At 41.1% G+C, this 13,580-nt stretch overlaps 1 protein-coding gene and 1 pseudogene across 1 annotated transcript; one reads left to right on the top strand and one right to left on the bottom strand.

Moving 5' to 3' along the window:
- Window positions 1–4,361: 4,361 nt before the first annotated feature.
- Window positions 4,362–5,069, bottom strand: LOC137757216 (THO complex subunit 7 homolog pseudogene; annotated as a pseudogene).
- A 3,569-nt stretch (window positions 5,070–8,638) lies between these two features.
- On the top strand, window positions 8,639–13,340 carry PAGE4 (PAGE family member 4). The gene is made up of 5 exons (XM_068532403.1): window positions 8,639–8,702; window positions 9,877–9,962; window positions 10,448–10,553; window positions 12,032–12,142; window positions 13,296–13,340. Exons 2-5 carry the CDS (start codon window positions 9,885–9,887, stop codon window positions 13,310–13,312), a joined length of 312 nt encoding a protein of 103 aa, XP_068388504.1. The 5' UTR covers window positions 8,639–8,702; window positions 9,877–9,884; the 3' UTR covers window positions 13,313–13,340.
- Window positions 13,341–13,580: the final 240 nt, after the last annotated feature.

A 13,580-nucleotide genomic window follows, 5' to 3' on the forward strand; every position in this document is an offset into this window, starting at 1 on the left:
TGTAGCTAATATGTTAAAGGCTCTGATGGAAGTAGGGGTGGGAGGAAAATGTCTTCTCTGGTGTTTTGATTAAGCCTCATTCTTAGGCAAGCACTGTGTGTGTCTTGGTGGAGTGGCCTTTAGAATGTTCCTTTCCTTCCTCCATGGGTAGAGCTTTTCTTCCCCTGTTTGCTTCTCCCAGCTGCATGGGTATCCACCCATGCACTCTGGCTACAGCTTTGATGCCCTGGCTCCTGAAGATGGAAGCTTTTGTTACTTAGGGATGATAGGGAAGATGATAGGCCAAGTTTCCTTGATGGTTTCCATTGCCTTCCCCTAGTTGCAGTAGAATTCTACCAGTGCCTGCAGATTAAGCTTTTATGTTCTGTAAGAGAGATAGGGGAAATGGGTCTGGGGGGATTTTGACAGAGGCTGTTCTCCTCCCCTTGCCAGCACCACAGGGGAACTTTTCTGGATTCTCTTGTGAACCTACTGGTATTCCTAGAGGAAAAGCCTACAAGAGGGTGGGAACCCCACATGGCTGAGTCCCTTGGAATCCCCTGAGAGCTTCACATTCTCATGTGAGCCTCATTCCTGATCTTTGGAGGAAAGCATTCAGTCTTTCAACATAAAATACGATGCTAGTTGTAGATTCTTTTGTAGATACCCTTTACTAAATTCAAGGAGTTTCCTTCTGGTTCTAGTCTGCTGAGAATTTTCATCATGAATGGATGTATTTTGTCAAATGCTTCTACTGCATCAATTGACATGACCATGTGGTTTTCTTTACAGACTATTAATATAGAGGATTACATTGACTGATTTTTGAATATTGAATTAGCCTTGTATTCCTGGAATAAACCTCTTTTAGTTGTGGTGTATTATTCTTCTTATATATTGCTAGATTCAATTTGCTAATATTTTGTTGAGGACTTTTACATTTATGTTCATGACATTCTAACAATCTTAAATGTTTATGTACCTAATAATAGCTAAAACATACATGAAGCTAAAACTTATAGAACTGCAAGGAGAAATAGACAAATCCACAATTATAGTCTGAGATTTCAATATCCCTTTCTCAATAATGGATAGAACATATAGGCAGAATATCAGCAAGGATACAACAGACAATCTGAAAGATACAAACTACCAAGGCTTACTTAAGAATACAAAACCGGAATAACTCTTTATCTAGTAAAGAAATTAAAATTTAGTGAAAATATGTTTGCATAAAGAAAACTCCAAACTCAGACGGCATCACTGGAGAAGTCTACCAAACATTTAAGGAATAAATAATACCAATTCTACACAAATGATTCCAAAATATTGAAGAGGAAAGAATACTTTCCTACTCAACTCATTCTATGAGGCCAGAATTTCCTGGATTCCAAAACCAGCTAAAGACCTTAGTAGAAAAGGAAACTACAGATCAATATCCCTCATAAATATAGATACAAAAATTCTAAACAAGATTTTAACAAACTGACTCTAACAATATGTTCCATCATGACTGAATGGAATTTATCTCAGTAATGCAGGGCTGGTTTAATATTTGAAAAGAAACCAATGAAATTCACCATATTAACAAACTAAAAAAGAAAATACCCATATGATTGTCTCACTGCAGAATGTTTTGCCCTAAGATCAGGAACAAGACAGGGATGTCCACTTTTACCACTTGTATTCAACACTGTAGTCGAGGTTCTAGATAGTGTAATCAGGCAAGATAAAGAGATAAAATGCATCCAGATTGGAAATAAAGAAGTAAAACTGTCTATCCACAGATGACATGATCATTTTCATAGAAAGTGTGATTAAATCTAATTAAAAGCTACTAAAACCAACAAGTGAGTCTAGCGAAGTTACAGGAAACAAGCTCAATGTAAAGAAATCAGTTGTATTTCTATATACTAACAATAATCAAAATTGAAATAAAAACCAATTTATAAGAGCATAAAACATGAAATACATAGGAGTAAATCTGACAAAAGAAGTGAAAGATCTGTATACTGAAAACTACAATATATTGCTGAGAGAAATTAAGACCTAAGTCGGACTTCCCTGGTGGTGCAGTGGTTAAGAATCTGCCTGCCAATGCAGGGTACATGGGTTTGAGCCCTGGTCCAGGAAGATCCCACATGCCGCGGAGCAACTAAGCCTGTGCGCCACAACTACTGAGCCTGTGCTCTAGAGCCCGCGAGCCACAACTACTGAGCCCACATGCCACAACTACTGAAGCCCACGTGCATTAGAGCCCGTGCTCCACAACAAGAGAAGCCACTGCAATGAGAAGCCCACGCACGGTAACAAAGAGTAGCCCCTGCTCGCCGCAACTAGAGAAAAGCCCGCACGCAGAAATGAAGACCCAGTGCAGCCAAAAATAAATTAATTAATTAATAAAAAAAAATTAAGACCTAAGTTAATGGAGAGATTATATCTTGTTCATCGGTCTGAAGATTCCAAATTGTTAACGTGGCAATTCTTCCCAAATTGATCTATAAATTTAATGTACTCTTAATCAAAATCCCAGCAGTTCTTTCTTCTTTTCTTTTTTTGTAGAAATTGACAAGCTGATTCTAAAATTTATATGGATATGCAAAGGACCTAGATTAGACAAAACAAGATTTCAAGAATTATTATAAGACTATATCACAATAGTGTAGTATTGGCATAAAGACAGACAAATAGATCAATGGAACAGAGGGTCCAGAAATAAACCCACAAATATACGGACAACTGATTTTTGGCAAAGGCATACAGGCAGGGGCATAAGAGCCAGCAAAGGCCAGCATGACCACGGTACCCTTACCGATTAATTGCCTGACTACTGGGGGATATGTGCCTAAGAGTAAACTCACCTGAGAGAGAAGTCCAAAGGCAGATGAGCTTTCTAGGCCAGGTGAGAAGCCTGAACACCATCAATAAAGACTGAAAGCACAATTAAAATTTTGGGATCAGTTGGCATAGAAAGGCAAACTTGGAGGCTTCTGGATAAGGAGGAGGGAGGAAAAGGGGCAACTCCTTCGGGTGATGGAGCTGTCAAGAACCTTCCTTCCCCTCCACCACTTCAGGTGAATTGCCCAGATATGCCACCACTAAGTAATAGCTATCTGAATACATGTGAGTGTGTATGCAACAACTAAATGTCCATGTGTAGTATCTGAAGGAGTTTGCAGATTGTTGGAGTCAAAGTTTAAAATCATATACTTTATCAATGAGATTTACATGAACGTTCCTTTGCAATCATGTAAACTTCCTTCATGTTTACCAGGCAGTGACTTAGAAAAATTACCTCACAGAATATTTATATTCACAATCTACTTGTGCACTCATTGTGGTCTGCTGTTGGTCAGGAACACCAAAGAAAAGATCCTCCTTTCACCTGCAGCCTGAGTCTCCAGCCTCAGTGACCTCTGCAGTTGCCAAGCATGTCAGGGCCTGCCAGGTTCCATGACTTAGCTCATTATGTTCCTTCAGGGACTGCTACATCTCGCACACGTGGGTACTTACACCACATCACCTCTCATGGATGGTGGTCATGGGGTTGCTAAGCTTTTCCTTGAGTTAAGGAATTCAAGGGAACCAGCAGTCAGTGATGTAAAGAAACAAGCAAAGGCAATGGGAGCAAAAAGACACAGGTTTAATGCCTGGAATACCTTGCCAAGGGTGTGATGTTGGACAAGTTGGAAATACTCTCAAGCCTCTTTTCGTTTATGTATGATTATTTTTCCTAAAGAAATAATTCAGGAAGTGGGTAGGGAATGATCCATGAGGATGTTTGCTGCAGCATGGATGATAATCTAGAATGAATGTGTGAGACATATATATGTAACTATATGCACTAAAATGGCAGAGAGGTTTTTAATGGATGCTCGAGTTATAAGATTGATTCTATTTTTTTTTAATGCATATTGATTTACTTTGCATCTTGTAATTACCTCTGATATCAGTGATTCTTAATATCATGGAACCTCTCCCACAATAAGCATACACCACAAACATTTTGTACATAATTTCATAAGTTCACAGCCCTCCTGAGAGCCTATTCATGGACTTCATTTTCAAAAGTGGTAACGATTTCCAGAAATTGACTAATTTTCTCAGGTACATCCTAGAAATGCCACCTTCTCACTATCTTCCACTTATTTTGTGAGCAAATCAATGTTACCAGTTAAAAACTACCTAGAATACCAATGAGCACTAACATATCTCGCTTGAAAATATTTTATTAAACATTTTTGGATGTTGCTTCCTATCTTTTAAGTATAAAAAAGGCATTTCAATAAAAACAAATATATAATGAAGTCATCTCCCTTTGTGGGAAGAAATATGAATGAACTGTGCATTAAAATTTAAAAGCAACGTAGTTCACCGCCAAAACTTTAAATGTCTCAAGAGCACAACAAATTCTGAACACACTAAGATCATGTTGCTACTTCAATATTCTTGGGAATGGTGAGTGATTAGTTGGTCTATGGTTTAGGATCAGTTTCCATGCTTGTTTCTTGAGCTTCTTCTACCTCTGAGAGCTTTTCATCATTTTCCAGTGTTTGCTGAAGTTCATGGATGATACTATGAAGAACATGAAACTGTTTCCTTCTCAATTCTAGCTTATCTTCAACACTTTCTTTAATACGTGAAAGATGCTCTAGTTCTTTTCCCAGAGCCTCTAGTTCCTTTACTGTCTCATGCCTGTCTGGATGACTCTGGATCACTTTTGCCAATGCATCATATTCTTCGCGATTTTTTCGTATTTGTTTTGCTTGAAGAATTTGCTCTTTGCACTCAGCAATTTTTTCATGTGCTCCAGCAATGCTACATTCTATTTCTTTGTAAATTTTTTCATAATTTTCCACTTCTCTGAGATTCATATCATACATCCGCGAAGTTTTGCCCATTGAAAATTCACACTGGTACAGTGTGCTCAGCATACGTTGGTACTGGCTGTATCCCTTTTCCTGGGATCCAGAGTTGCACCATTTAATGAAACGTCTCACTAGTAGATTAATTCTCCGATCATCTCCAGCGCCATCTCCATCAATTAGGAGACGCTTCCGTATGACTTCGTAGTCAGTCAGGGCTTCCATGGCGTGCGCGGCGGCGGCGGCGGTGCAAGCTGAGGCGGCGGTTGGCGGCAGTGGAGGTCAAACTCCCACAATGCAGCCGGGTAAACAGCCATGGGGGAGGAGGCGGCGGCGCCCGCGGCCGCCCGCGCCGCCGCCGCCGCCGCCGCCGCCGCCGCGGGACCTGCGCTCCGCGCGCTCCGCGAACTCCCCGGGGGCGGCCGCGGCCGGCGCGTGTGGGGCCATAAGATTGATTCTTAATTCTCTTTCCAATTTTACTTTTTATTTTTACTATGAGCATGAATTACTTGAATAATAATGTTAAAGCTTATTATTTATAATAATGCAAATTCAGATACTAGTGTCCATCAGAATAGCAGAAAAAGAACTAATGTTATACCCAACAATTGCAAGGTTGGAAGAAAACAGGACTTCTTGTACGCAAGCTGGAGTGTAAAATGGTTTCTCACTTCTTTGAGTCATCTAGCAATACACATTAAAAACGTTTAAACGCCCACTTTCCTTTCACCTAGCAATTCAATTTCCAGGAATACATCCTAAGAAAGTATGAGAAAAGCATGCCACAGCACAAGTGTAAGATGTTCATTCCAATTTTACTTACGATATTAAAAAGACCATGAACAAATGAACATAAATACATACACATAGTCACGTGTCTGCTTAAAACCATAGAATCACACTAGAGTGTTCTACAGCCTTTTTTGTACTACTTTAATTAACAGATATCATTCTATATCAATACATGTTAATTTATCTAATTCTTCATGGGCTGCAAAACTTCCATGGTCTAGTTTTACTGTAATTCATATGAGCAAGTACATTGCTGAACACACAGGCACTTTTGAGTTTTCACTTTTGCAACTGTTGTGTATTTACTGCAGTCTACTTGGATGAATATACCTTTAGGATGAGTTCCAAGAGGCAGATTGCTGGGAAAGGGTGCTTAGTGCATTACTAACTGAGAGACACTGAGAGTATTAGGAGTTTCTCACGAACCTCTAAACCTGCTTCCTCCCCACCATCTAATGGGGTGGGGACGGGTTGCACAAGCTGTTGGGGCTCAACAAAGACACCCCTCATGCACCCTCTACTGCTCTCTCTCTACAAGGCTGGCTGTTGGGATTTCTCCCAACTTCAGGTGAGGGTGATGGTTGCGGGTAGTAACTCTCCCAGGTCTGGCCCATCCCCAGATCCACAGGGCTGGTACCCGAGGCCAGAAGGCCAGAGTACTCCCGACCACCATCGTCTCCCTCTGGAGCACACACCTGTGGTCAGCATGTAACCCTGAATCTTTCCTTCCTCCAGGTATTGGAAATGGGCCGGGTCATCATCCCACCCACCGCACAGCCACAGCTGCCACCTCACCACAGCTTTATCATAGCCTTGTGTCTGTGCGTCCCGTTCACAGCTGGCCCAGGTAGCATTTCCCATATTTCTCCCATTGGGTTTCTGAACAGTCTGCACAGAGCTCACCTTCGGCCCATGCACCACCTGGGCCTTTGACCTTGACACCTGCTCCACTTCACACTGGGCACAGCTGCCAGTTCCCACTCGATAATCATCTCTGTGGCAAATGGATGTACAAAAGGTACATCCTTTTTTTTTTCTGCTAACGTGAGGAAGGGGAGCGTGGCGGGACAGGAGGGGATGCCTTCTGGCCCCCCTCAGGGGACCTAGCAACACCATTATTGCCAAGCGTTAATTCTACCCAGAGTTGGGTGAACTTATACTGGGATTTAAATAATGACAAAGACAGTGACACTGGCCAATTCTTCATGACTGAATTATTTGTAAGGAGCAGGTATCACTTGTGTCATAAAATGAAATGATATCTACAATCATCACAATGATACAAACAAGGGCTTGGGAGTACCCAATTGTCCTTGGTGAGAGAGCGTGCTCTGCACTAATACTACCTGAGGATGAGGTTACCCAGGAAGGCTTGCGGCACTGGGCAAGTCAGGGTTTCTTCTTCAGTTCAGACTGAAAGGACCCCATCTTCCCTCTAACTTCTTCGCAGTGTCCTGGAGAAACTTGATCCTACTCAGAGAACACAGCTGCTGCATATAGACAAAGCCCCAAGGTCAGGGAGCTGGGCTGCAGATAGCCTTTCAAGGAGGTTAGAAGAAATGACTAAGAGCCAATGAAAGTGCTTTGTATGAGGAGAAACAGACTGAGGTTAGCACCCACAGTTTATGCTGATTAAAGACAATGTGAACTCAGTCCTTCTCAATAAATCTTTATTTCATCCACATAAGAATCTGAGTTGTAGAAGTAGCTCCTGATTAGATATTAAAACTGGTTATCCCTGATTGGTGAGATCAAGGAAGAATTATATATTTTTACTTGGCTCTAACTCTATAGCTTGTCTGTATGAGAGGATGGGGAGGAGGGAGGGAGGAAGGGAGGGATGTGGCGATTCTATTTTTGCCACAGGGATCTTTCTAACTCTCAAAGAATATGTGCTTCTCTAAAGGTAACCTGCAGGGCCTGGGAACTGTCCTGGACATGCAAGTACAGAAAAGAGTTTTTTTGTTGGGGGCGGGGGAGGGGTAGGGAAAGGCTGGGCAAACTCCTTCCTGTCCTGCAGGTACCCACCTACCTTTGTTCGCCCAAAGCAGGAGCAGTGGGCTGCTGTCCTCCCCCTCCCCTCCCCTCCCCCCACCCCTTCCCTGACAGCAGAGGACCACACCACCTAGGTGATGTCGAAACCCTTTGAGATGCACCAGGTGCAGAAGACCTACAACCCCGAGGGCTGCATTTTATCTGCTGGGTTACCCTTGGAAAACCAGATGTCTTTGGAGCCCTGGAAGCTCCTGACTTCAGGAAAACAAGGCATATTTACTATCTGAGAGGAGGGTTGGTGGTGTGGTAGTGCTGGTGAACTTCTCCAAAGCCTCCCACTTCCTCTGGGATCATGCTGCACATACGCAGTGCTCCATAACCGGCTGTTTCTAGTTAGTAACAATGTGAGCAGCACCACTATGACAGCAAACATTCAGCATTCGTTTTGATGGGCAGCCATATTTCAAATGTGCCTCGGTTTACTTCTATAGCCAGTCCGTGACCATGCTTTTATAAATTAAGCTGCTTTGGAAGTCCCATGTATCTAAATCTTTGTTCACATCCAATATAGTTACCTTAACATAAAGTTCTAGAAGTAGAAATGTTGGGTCACAGGATGTTTTAAGGCTTATGTATTTGGATTTATTAATCCTTTTCTTTACATTTTCTGGATCCCTCTCGTGCTTAAAAATGCCTTTGTACTCTTTCAGACCCTAAAAGCTTTCACTCATCTCTGGGGAGACTAAAGACTCTCATGAGAGCCACTGCAGCAGCCTCACTGAGAGAAGAATTTGGAGAGTTCAATCAGGGCTGGGAACATTCTAGACACAGAAGAAATGAAAGATTTTTGGCGTGGAGAAAGGAAAGACAAAGTCTCTTTTGGGACTGGGAAGCAACACTCTCTTCCAGGCAGGGCGGAGCCTCTACCTGGTCAGAGAGGGCTGCAACCACAGCCCACGTGACACACACATTACTGCGTCTGCGTGTGGGAGTTACCCTGCTTACCTCCGAGGCTTGGGCTTGGCAGGTGGAGACGACTCCGCAGAAGTCGCGTTTAAGTGGCAACGAAAGGTAGGTAGCATTTTCATTCCCTTTCTGATTCTCCACCAGGCTCTCAGCTGTGTCACAGCTGGTGTAAGTGTGAATAGATGTTAATGAGTGTGAGCCAGCGGGATTGGGGTGGGTGGGTGCAGCGCGATACTTGGCCTCCCGGGAGGAAGGTCCTTGAGGTCGTCGTCTTTCTCTCTACAGGCATCGTGGCTATGGCCCTTTGCGGTGGGGCGGAGCAAGGGAGAACAGTGGGCCACAGAGGGGAGGGGGGCAGTTGAAAGTAGAGCCAGGCTTGGGGCCATTACTTGAGGTATCTGAGCCTTGGAGGCACCAGAACTGCAGACAGACCACACATCCGGGACTCCTTGGTCCGTGGTTGGGGAGGGGGAGCGGGGAAACCAGCCCATGCGGCACACGCGAGACGCAGTGCGCATGCCCAGGGCTGCGCGCCTTCCCGTCGGCCCTTGTGCGGCGTGTGCGACGGAGTTTGCGTGCGTAGCTGTGAAGGTTGCGTCTTAACAGCTCGGTTCTTTCTGCCTGGTGAAACTCAGCAGGTAGGTCCACAGATCTGTCCTGCCTGGAGTTTAAGTGTGCGTGCGTGTGAGGGGGAGCCAGCGGGCTTCGGGAGGGTCAGGCGGTGCGATCTATGGCCTCTGAGGAGGAAGGTCCTCGAGGTCGTCGTCCTTCTCGCCACAGGCGTCACGGCCACCATAGCTCTCGTCCTGGTGGCAGGAAAGGGAGGGCGGTGGGCGGTGGAGGTCAGGGGGGTCAGATGAAGGTAGAACGAGTCATGGCGGCGTTATTTGCGGTATCTGGGTCCTGGAGGCCCTGGAACTGCAGACAGAGCACAGAATCCAGAGTCAGCAGTGGGAAGCTGGATGTGGCTGTATATTACAAAATTTCTCCATATTGGAGAGTTCGGGAGTGAAACTGAATCTCTTAAGTCGTACCTTTGTTTTTTTTTTTTTCAATCAAGTACTTGAAGGTCCTTTCTCTGCCAAATTGGCTGTGAGAGAAACAAAGGGGTTTGCTGACAGCCTTATTTGATGTTATTGGCAAGCAGGCAGTTATTATTAATTCAAGACTTACTTTGGAAATCTCACCAGATGTAAAAAAGAATTTGCAGTCAGCATGGTAATAGTCCAGTATAGTCTTTTTAAATTACATTCTCCAGTTCACCATTTTCTGCTTTCAGTGTGAAATATGAGTGGACGAGTAAGATCAAGATCTAGAGGAAGGGGAGATGGTCAAGAGTCTTCCAATACGGTTGAACCTGTGGTTGTGAGTGCTTTAATATCTTACTTCCCTTGGCAGAAATTAATAAAAGAAAATCAAAAAAATTGTTGAACCAATTTAGATCTGTTGTATAAAGGGCTATCTTGCTGAGAATGGTTGAAAAATGAATCTCATGACTGAGACATTGAGCAAGTAGACTTACATTCTGGCATTACCTGGATGTGTATATTGATATGAACCTGGAAATCGTCTCTGTGACTTCCCTGTTGTGCTTATTAATTAACAAATAACACACAGCCCAGAAAAGATGAAAATGGTTTCCAGAATTATTGGTCCTTGCAGATAACTCCTTTCTTAGATTATTTTCTATATAGGAAGAGTAACTTTATTAAGAGTACTTACGGATAAAGATATAGGAAAAGCCTCTTCAGATTGGTGATTAGTTACGTCCATGTAGTATGTATATTTGTGCCTTCTCTTGTTATAGTATTAATAACAATACTTCTTATTTGCACCTACCCTCTCCCAAGGCCCCAAAACTAGGTGGCAAAAAATCTCAGCAAAAGGAACCACCAACTGAGAATGTGGATATCGAACCTGGACAAGAGAAAGAAGGAGGAACTTCTGTGGCTCAAGGTGAAGGGGGATGGAGAGACAATTTGTATTTCATTTATGATGTTATACTAGTAACAGGTATGAAGGGTTCCCTGAAAATTGGCTGGAAACCTGTTTGGTAAGGGAAAGGTATAGTTTGCAGCTGACTGCAGTCCCTCTCTGTGATAAGTTTTCCCTCTTTCAGCATTTTACCCACCTATGTTTTAAATTATTTGGCATTCTTGGAAAATACAGTCCTTGCCAAGGCTCTAAATTAGCAAATCAAAGGAAGCAACATTAAATGTAGACAAAATTATACACTTGTTTTCCAGTTAAACTTGATCTTTTTGGAATGTTGTTTTCAGGGTTAAGTCATTGCATCAAAAGTTTGAGCAAACCTAGATATATTCTGGTTAGCTCTTAGATTGTAATTTAAAAATTTTTTCATAATGCAGAGAAATAAAAAATGAAATCCTTTCCTAGTTGCTGTTAAAGTCTTCAATATTTTTGTCTTCCTGAGCCGTAATTTAGTTGTCACATATTCTTTTTAACTTTTTACTTAGAAAAGTTTTTAAAAGTACAGAAAAGTTATAAGAAAGCACAGTGTACTTCTGTATCCTCTTTACCTTGATTCAGCAATTGCTAATATTTTGCCATATAGTGTCCTTGCTTTAGGTATTAACATACATATTATTATTGCCAAACCATTTCAGAGTAAATTTCAAATACAACTCTTTACTCTCTAAGTAATTCAGTAAGTGTCTCCTAAAAACAAGGGTATTCTCTTACATAACCCAGTACAGTGATCAAATTCAGGAAATTTAACATTGAGAAAACATTATTATCTAATATATAGTCAGTTGGTCTAGTAATGTTTTTTATAGCATTATTTTTTCCTGATCCAGGATCCAATCCAAGACTACCCGTTGCATTTAGTTGTCATCTCTCTTTGGATTCCTTTCACCTGGAAGTGTACCTCAATATTTCCTTGTCTTTCTTTGTCCAAAAGATTGACATCTTTTGGAGTCCAAACCAGGTGTTTTGTAAAATGTTCTTCAGTTTGGGTTTGTCTCATCTTGCTATTTTTAAAAACTTTTTTTTCACTCATTTATTGAGGCCTGCTTGGTGGCAGGTAGTGTACTAGGTGCTAAGGATGTAAATACAAATGAGAATGATTTCTGTCTTGAGTTCACAATTTCTATCTTGAGTTTCTCTTGTCAGAGAAATTCAGGTAAACAGCTGATCTGATGAAATAAGTGCAATAATAGACATGTATGTAGGTTACAAACGTGACAACTAAGTTTGTTTTAAACAGTTTTAGAAAAAAACATGCTTCATAGAGGAGGTAATATATGAGAAACACAACTTCATTTTCTAGCAAAAAACTCTTTAGTGCTCATTGCGTTCTTATGCATCACATTTATTATAATACTAACCTGCAGTGCTTTATTTAATAACATTAATTTATGGTTTACCACTTATATTACTAACTCTCTATTTATATCAACCTGAATTGGAAGGTGCAAGCCAGGAAATGGGTCTGGAAGAGACTGGGGGTGAGCACGGAGATGACCCTGATGTGAAGGGGAAGATTCCACCTAATCTAGTGCCTGCTAAAATTCCAGAAGCAGGTATGTTATCTATTAAGAATGCAAGTCATGGAGTAGTTGTTTTCTACAATATTTTTATACTTTAATAGCAAATCGCACACACACATTATTTGAAAGGTAGTTCAGACACCAAATGCTTGATTCAAAGACAGTATCAGGAAGAAATGAATTGTCAGGTCCATGTTGTTGAATTATAAAACATGAAAGTATTATTACTTCGGAGTAGAAGTCCTTTAAAACCCAAGGCAAATGATCAAATACTTTTTAAAGTACATAAATTAACGTACCCCAGTGCTAATTGGATATCTAAACAATACAATAGTATTGATGTTTTGTTTTTTAATTTGCCAGAACTGTTTCTCAAAAATCACTATCTTTTAGATGCCAAAAAATAATATGGATCTGTATGTTTTGGCTTTTCCAGGTTGGTTTGTTGTTTTTGAAATTGTGAGCCAGGCTGAGAAATGGTAGTGTTTTTCCTCACATTTTAATGTTATATATGATGGTCGTGGCTTAAAACTAGTGTGACCATGTAATTTTTATCATCCAAACTGGGATACTCTTGAGAGTTAAAGGGAGTGCCACTACTGCTTACTCCAGGACAACAGGTGTGAATGGAACAAATGCCACCTTTCTATATATAGGCCATGTAAAGGTTGAGCTGGATCATTGAAGTACTTTTGCACAAAAGAGACAAGCCAAATGGAATGCTGTTCTTTGTCTTCTCTTTGAACAGTTCCAAGTATGACATAATTATTTGAACTAATATATGTAATTAGAAGGATACTTAAAGTTGATGCATTTGAATAACACTGGGTTTGCTTGCTTGTTTTGCTTCTTGGAGTTTTTGTTAGGTTGATTTTATTTTAACTGAAATCACTGGCAGTTTTTGCTCTCTACTTAAATTATCTTTAAATAGGCTCATAGGATTTAATTTGTTCTGGGCTTGAGAAATCTATGTTTCTTCATACCACCAAAAAGAACGATGCATTTAAAAAATTAGTGCTCATATGCCTGAAAATGTACATGTAGCATAGAAGCCTGTGCAGTTGTTAGGGTTCTGGTTTTAGTTTCATGTTATAAAACCAAAACTGTAGTGTCCTTTGTGTACCTTTTTTATTGTCTTAAGTAAAGTTCTGCTAAGTAATGTACAACTGTTATGTTTATGTTTTAGGTGCTGGACAGTCATAAGTTAAAAAGAAGACAAGCTGAAGCCATAAATGCTGTTGTTATATTGATAATTTGGCTTATTAAATTCTCTCAATAAAGTTTTACAGTTTTCTCGGAAGAAATCATGCACATCTTTGGTTCAGTCTATTCCTAGGAACTTGATACTATTGTAAGTGGTATCTCAAAAGACTCTTCATGTTATGTTTAGAGCTGGTCTGTAGAAGTGCTATTTATTTTTGTATAATGATTTTGTGTCTGGCAACTTTGCTAAACTTATACTAACAGTTTA

The sequence above is a fragment of the Eschrichtius robustus genome, chromosome X (assembly GCF_028021215.1).
Source record: "Eschrichtius robustus isolate mEscRob2 chromosome X, mEscRob2.pri, whole genome shotgun sequence".
In the NCBI taxonomy this organism is placed as follows: Eukaryota; Metazoa; Chordata; class Mammalia; order Artiodactyla; family Eschrichtiidae; genus Eschrichtius; species Eschrichtius robustus.